Source organism: Rhinatrema bivittatum, unplaced genomic scaffold (assembly GCF_901001135.1).
Source record: "Rhinatrema bivittatum unplaced genomic scaffold, aRhiBiv1.1, whole genome shotgun sequence".
In the NCBI taxonomy this organism is placed as follows: domain Eukaryota; kingdom Metazoa; phylum Chordata; class Amphibia; order Gymnophiona; family Rhinatrematidae; genus Rhinatrema; species Rhinatrema bivittatum.
In genome coordinates this window covers 116,710-124,350 of record NW_021820719.1, presented here as the reverse complement: position 1 = coordinate 124,350, position 7,641 = coordinate 116,710, and the positions used below count along the sequence as shown (strand labels likewise).

The window sequence follows — 7,641 nt, the reverse complement described above, 5'->3', positions numbered from 1 at the left end:
AGAGCATGGTTGGTGAGCAGGGGGTGAGGAGGCTGTGAAAGAGAGCATGGGGCGTTTGCCGCTGAGAGAGAATCTGTATGTGAGAGAGGAGGGGTGACAGAGAACATGGTAGGGGAGAGGTGGGGGAGGGTGTGAGAGAGAGAGCATGGGAGGTAAGAGAGGGTGGGTGGGGGGATGCTTGAGTGTGGATTTCAGAGACAGGGAGCCTATATGAGAGGAGGGGGATGCTGGTGAGAGAGAATGTGTGTGTGAGAGAGGAGAGGGGGTGTGGGGGAGGGTGAGAGAGAGCTTGGTTGTTAAGAGGGGGAGTGCGCGGGATGCTTGACTGTGGGTTTCAGAGAGGGAGCCTATATGAGGGGATGTGTGTGTGGAAGGGACACTCTTACAGTGAATTTCTAGGGAAATTCAGCTAAAAACAAGAGCAGATGTGCCAATAAAAAGGCTCGCCACCCTGAGGTTACTAGTATATATATAAATGATCTAAAAAGGAATAAAATGAGTGAGGTTATCAAATTTGCAGATGATACAAAATTATTCAGAGTAGTTAAATCACAAGCGGATTGTGATACATTACAGGAGGACCTTGCAAGACTGGAAGATTGGGCATCCAAATGGCAGATGAAATTTAATGTGGACAAGTGCAAGGTGATGCCTGAGGGGAAAATAACCCTTGCTGTAGTTACACAATGTTAGGTTCCATATAGAAACATAGAAACATAGAAACATAGAAATGACGGCAGAAGAAGACCAAACGGCCCATCCAGTCTGCCCAGCAAGCTTCACATTTTTCTCTCATACTTATCTGTTTCTCTTAGCTCTTTGGTTCTATTTCTCTTCCACCCCCACCATTAATGTAGAGAGCAGTGATGGAGCTGCAACCAAGTGAAATATCAAGCTTGATTAGTTAGGGGTAGTAGGGGTAGTAACCGCCGCAAGCTACCACCCAGGAAAAAGATCTAGGCATCATAGTGGATAATACTTTAAAATCATCGGCTCAGTGTGCTGCAGCAGTCAAAAAAGCAAACAGAATGTTAGGAATTATTAGGAAGGGAATGGTGAATAACATGGAAAATGTCATAATGCCTCTGTATTGCTCCATGGTGAGACCGCACCTTGAATACTGTGTACAATTCTGGTCGCCGCATCTCAAAAAAGATATAGTTGTGATGGAGAAGGTACAGAGAAGGGCAACCAAATGATAAAGGGGATGGAACAGCTCCCCTATGAGGAAAGGCTGAAGAGGTTAGGGCTGTTCAGCTTGGAGAAGAGACGGCTGAGGAGGGATATGATAGAGGTGTTTAAGATCATGAGAGGTCTTGAACAAGTAGATGTGAATCAGTTATTTACACTTTCGAATAATAGAAGGACTGTGGATAATGATAATGAAGTTTGCAGGCAGCACATTTAAAACTAATCGGAGAAAATCCTTTTTTGCTCAATGCATTATTAAGCTCTGGAATTTCTTGCCAGAGGATGTGGTTAGTGCAGTTAGTGTAGCTTGTTGTGTTCGGGGGTGGACCCTTGTCCTGGAGCAGTGGAGAACGGCTCCCTGGTAGGGACCAGGAAGCACCTGCCCCCAGGGGGTGGAGCACTGGAGGAGACAGAGGCTAGGATGAGCTTCACCACTGAAAGCCCGAGGTCCCCCCGGGTGGAGCCTGTAAGGACCCAGGCCGCTTGGACTTAGGTGGGCCTCACAGGGTCTCCTGGAGCGATGGTAGACTGACATGCCCTCGGGCAGGAAAGGAGCACGGTCGGGTTCAAAGCTAGAGGTCAGATGGAGCAAGGAGGACCAGAACAGTGTAGGCAATGACAAGGCAAGGGATAGAGCCAGAATCAGAAGACGTGGTCAATCAAGCAGGGGTCAGAATCCGAGAGTCAGTCTGAGGAGTACTCAACAAGCTGAGGTCCGGTTCCAGAGGTCAGATGAGGTCACAGGCAGGCTGAAGTCAGAAGGCAGGCAGCAGGCTGAGTAGTCAAGGTACAAGCCGAGGTCAGTACCAGAGAGACAGTCCGGGGATACTACCTGGGGAGACAGACAGACGGATGCAGGAACAAGCAGGGAACTTCCTTAAATAGTTCCTTCAATCAGAGCGCGCAGCGGAGCTAGGACCCACCCCTGGCCCCACAAGAGGCCGGGCGGTCTGCGCGCACACATATATGGGCGTGGCCACTGCTAAGGACGGTGCCAAACTCCGGCATGGGGCCTGGTGCGCCGAGGAAGGCCCGGCGACCGCCGCCGCGGGACGCCAGGGCCTGGAAGTGCTTGCGGCTGCCACTGGGGAGGCCGACCCGGGACCTGCTGAGGAGCCAGAGAGGTGAGCAGGCCGGTGCACGGGACAAACGCGAATGGGGCGCGCAACATAGCTGGGTTTAAAAAAGGTTTGATACGTTTTTGAAGAAGTCCACTATCTGCTATCAATCAAGCTGACTTAGGAAATAGCCACTGCTATTACGAGCATCAGTACCATGGAATAGACTTAGTTTTTGGGTACTTGCCAGGTTCTTATGGTCTGACCCAGTATGGAAATGTCTTATGTTCTTAAATTTGGAGAACACGCTTCAGTGGGAAAAAGCATAAAATCCTGTATTTGGGTCTCAAAACTCCATTAGACGCACATCAATTAGAAGGACAAGAACCGAAAAGAGTAAAACAAGAAGACCTCTAGGAGTCGTTATCTCAGATGATGGGAAGGTAGCCAGCTGGGGAGTAACAGTCTGCCTAGGAAAGTCGGCAAATGTGCCAACTGACAATTATCCCACCAACACTACCTGCACATAATTACACTTGCTAACTTGTGTACTGGAAATGTTCAAGGAAATTTAAATACATGCCTACGTTTGCAAATCCAAAAGCATTCACATAATTCCAAACCCCTCCCGCCGCCCCCACCGCAACCATTCTGCTCGTCCAGATAAACGTATAGGCATGCAGGACATAGACATGTAAGGTTACTCACTTACTGACTGGGTAATCTTATATAGCAAGGGAAAAGCACCAATTATCCCACCGAATGCCTTTGAAAGTTACCTTTCCTATATAATAAAGCAATTAAAAAGGTCGACAGTATGCTCATCCAGAGAAGTAGAGGCATCAAGGAGGTAATATTGCCCTCGGTATACAGCTCAGTGAGTCTCCATCTTGAGTACTTTGTATATTTATGGAGGTTACCCTTTTGTAAAAACATTGAGAGGACGGAAGTGGATTGGAAAAGGGCTTCTCAAATCTTAAGAGACCTTTAATAACAGCACCTTCCAGTGCAGAAACAGGAATGTGTTCGAAGTCTTATATATTAATGTTTTATATTGTTTGTTTTACGTTCATTTTATTAAAAATCTAATCCTGTTAACCGCTTTGGACTTTGGATAAATGTAGCACATAAATCTTTTTAAATTAATAAATAAACCCTACAGCGAGAAGTTTAAGGGACTCAAAATATATTTCCTGGAGGGAGAATGGAAATAAAGGATAGGATAAAATCATTCAAATATTTTACAGGCTTCAACAGGAAGGAGAAATTTCCATAGGAAAGGAATTTTACGGACATAGGGTCAAGATCTGAATTTCCAGGGAGGACGGTTGAAAGGAAACATGAGAAAAACTCTTCTTTCCTTAGGGCATGGGAGAACCCTGGAATGGCCAACAGAGGTAGTGACAACCAAAACCACAACAAAATTCAAACATATTTGGGACAGAGAAAGAAGGTGGTGCTATTTATAAGGCTAGAGGGTCATAGTATTGCAGACAACCCACCCTTCCCTTCCTCCAGGGCAGAGGCAATGGATAAGGAGACAATAAGAAGCAAGTAAAGGAAGCATAAGCTAGTGATACTTCAGGCCATGGGGTAGCCGGATGGAAACTAGAAGGCAGCAACTCCTTAGAAATCAACTAAGTCAAGCCTGGGGAGTTGGTGATGGCCAGGAACCAGGCAGCTGGATATAAGGGCAACAGCCTCGTAAATTTTGGTATCTGTTTATTTCAAATCTTGGTGGTAGCTCATTGGGAGTAGAGAACCTGGGTGTCGAATTAAGTATGGAAACTTGTACACTCACCTATCCAGGATGATAGAGAACCAAAGGGGAAGGAAAAATAATTTAGAAAAGAAGTGATATTCTAAAAGCAGTCAATGTTATATGACTGGGAAGGAGCAGATCCTTATCATTGTAGACCAGAAAACGTGGTAGACAGAATGGGCCATTTCATCTTTATCTACCATCATCTACGATGTTACTATGTATTAGAGATGTGAATTGTGTGCCAGATTGTCTTAACGATCAGATTCGGCTGCGGGGGGGGCTCGAATCTGATCGTTAAGATATGTGAATTGGAATCGTTTCCGATTCCAATTCACATTTTTTTAGGAGGCCCGCACCGCAAAAAAAATAAAAACACATCCGACCCTTTAAATCGACCTCCCGACCTGACCCATCGCTAATTATTTTTTTATGGAGGCCCGCGCCGCAAAAAAAAAAAACAAAAACACATCCGACCCTTTAAATCGACCCCCCCCCCCCCCCCTCCCGACCCGACCCATCGCTAATTATTTTTTTACGGAGACCCGCGCCGCAAAAAAAACAAAAAAACCCATCCGACCCTTTAAATCGACCCCCCCCTCCCGAGCCCCCCAAAACCTTTTAAAGTTACCTGGTGGTCCAGGGGGGCCTCGGGAGACCTCGGGGAGAGATCCAGGGGGGCCTCGGGGAAAGATTTCCCAGGCATCACCTGTTCTAAAAAAAAAAAAAAAAAATGGTGCCGATGCCCCTTTGCCCTTACCATGTGACAGGGTATCCGTGCCATTGGCCAGCCCCTGTCACATGGTAGGAGCACTGGATGGCCAGCGCCATCTTTAAAGATGGCGCCGGCCATCTTTACTCATCAGCCCATAGTATAATATGGGCTGATGAGTAAAGATGGCCAGCGCCATCTTTAAACATGGCGCCGGCCATCAGCCCATAGTATAATATGGGCTGATGAGTAAAGATGGCACCGGACATCCAGTGCTCCTACCATGTGACAGGGGCCGGCCAATGGCACGGATACCCTGTCACATGGTAAGGGCAAAGGGGCATCGGCGTCATTTTTTTTTTTTTTTTTTTAGAACAGCTGATGCCTGGGAAATCTTTCCCCGAGGCCCCCCTGGATCTCTCCTCTCCCCGAGGCCCCCCTGGCTCTCTCCCCGAGGACCCCGAGGACCCCCTGGACCACCAGGTAACTTTAAAAGGTTTGGGGGGGGTCGATTTAAAGGGTCAGATGGGGTTTTTTTTTTCTTGCGGCGCGGGCCTCCATAAAAAAAAAAAATAGCGATGGGTCGGGTCGGGAGGGGGGGGGTCGATTTAAGGGGTCGAATGGGGTTTTTTGGGTTTTTTTGCGGCGCGTGCCTCCGTAAAAAAATAATTAGAGATGGGTCGGGTCGGGAGGGGGGGGGTCGATTTAAAGGGTCAGATGGGTTTTTTGGGTTTTTTTGCGGCGCGGGCCTCCGTAAAAAAAAAATAGCGATGGGTCGGGTCGGGTCGATTTAAAGGGTCAGGGTGAGTTTAGGGGCTTTTTTGGTGTGCCCTATTTAACGATACAATACAAATGCCCCTGACGATAAATCGTGGGCATTTGTATTGTATCGTGCACTCTAACGATTTTGGACGATTTTAAAATTATCTGACGATAATTTTAATCGTTCAAAAACGATTCACATCCCTACTATGTATGTTACATTACAAATCACCACCAATATAAATGAAAGCCTGTTAATGTCATATCCATTACAGACATCTGCTTAACTACAGAAAAATACAATTTTCTTGCACTTCCATTCCACACATCACTTCTGTATTATTCCCCGTACAGAATTATAAAGTGTGTAATAAGATTCTGTCTCATTTTCTTGTTGTTATACACAGGTAGCGAAAGCTTTAGTGAACTGAACCTCATCTCAGCAGGGCACCATGTCAGCTCTCAATAACACCCACTATCAGCCTCCATTCTTCATCCTGAAGGGTATCCCAGGGCTGGAATCAGCACACATCTGGATCTCCATCCCATTCTGTATTCTGTATGTCACAGCAGTTATAGCAAACTCTATCATCATCTTTATTATCAAGACAGAGGCCAGCCTTCACCAGCCCATGTACTTCCTCCTGTCCATGCTGTCCGGGACTGATATAGCTTTGCCTACCTCTGTAATACCTAAAATGCTGGGTGTGTTGTGGTTTAATTCCAGGGAAATATATTTTGATGCTTGTCTGATCCAGATGTTTTTTGCTCATACTTTCACAATTGTGGAATCCGGGATCCTGATGTTAATGGCACTGGATCGCTACATTGCGGTTTGTAATCCCCTCAGATACACCTCTATCCTAACCAATCCTCTCTTTGTCAAAATGGCACTTGCAGTTTTTCTGAGGAGTGTACTGGTAATCACACCAATTCCTTTTCTCGTCAAAAGGTTGCCATTCTGTATTAGTGATGTTATTCTCCACACGTACTGTGAGCACATGTCCGTAGCAAAGCTGGCCTGTGCAGATATAAGAGTTAATATTGTATATGGGGTGATTATTGCTCTGTTAGTAATAGTCTTAGATATTCTGATTATTGCTTTGTCTTATTTATTGATATTAAAGGCTGTGATAAGACTTTCATCCAAGGAGGCGCGGGTAAAAGCTTTCAGCACCTGCACTGCCCACGTGTGTGTAATTGCCGTGTTTTACACGCCAATGTTGTTCACTGCAGTCTTGCAGAGGGTCGGCCATACACTCTCTCCCTATGTTCACATCATTGTGGCCAATCTCTACCTGATAATCCCACCCTCAGTAAACCCCATAGTGTACGGGGTGAGCACAAGGCAGATCCGGGAGAGGGTACGGAAAGTATTGTGTACGGAAAGGGCCTTCCCTCTGAAAGACACTTGATCTCGTGTCCAGATATGGGTCGTTATTTATTTTAAATTTTAACACCCTTTTATCATAATAAAATGATTACATAGATAGGTACCTCAGTTATTATGCACAGAGACGAAGAATTTAAAAACAGGCTTTTGGGGGGAGGAGGAAATGTTTTGATTGTCAAGAATTACTGAGAGATCTGACCAGGAGTGGGCAAAATCGCTCCTGGAGTGCCCCAACCAGGTCTAGTTTTCAGGGTATCCACAATGAATCGGCATGAGGTCTATTTGCATGCACTGCCTCCATTGTATGCAAGTCTATCTCATGCATATTGGTGAATGTCCTGAAAGCCAGGCCTGCTTGTGGCACTCCAGGAGCAGAGCTGCCTACTTCTGGATCAGACAGTTTTGTGCTTTTAATCAAATCCAAATGAACGTGAATCACTAAACGAGACATCCTAAATTGTTCCCTTTGAACATGACGTTCTATCAAAGGCACTGGCATTAAAGCTCAAGGCTTTCACAGGAAACAAAATATTCAAAGCCATTTCCGTGGGTAAAACATTGTTTAATCCAAGGTGGAAAAGGGCTTTTAGAAATTGCCCGTCCTATGTGCAGTAAAAGTATGTGTGGATGGCCCCTATGTACTGTTCAGGAGTGTTCGCATCACCCACACGCTAAACTTCACAGCTCTGTGTTAGTTCATCACCGTGACCATTACCCTCACAACTGCAGTCTCAAAAGTGCTTCAGTGCTGCACAAAACTCTT

General features: G+C 46.0%; 1 protein-coding gene across 1 annotated transcript; it reads left to right on the top strand.

The window, feature by feature from the left end:
- Nucleotides 1-5,937: 5,937 nt before the first annotated feature.
- Nucleotides 5,938-6,900, top strand: LOC115082016 (olfactory receptor 52E4-like). The gene has a single exon (XM_029586275.1). It carries the CDS (start codon nt 5,938-5,940, stop codon nt 6,898-6,900), a length of 963 nt encoding a protein of 320 aa, XP_029442135.1.
- The last annotated feature ends 741 nt before the right edge of the window (nt 6,901-7,641 follow it).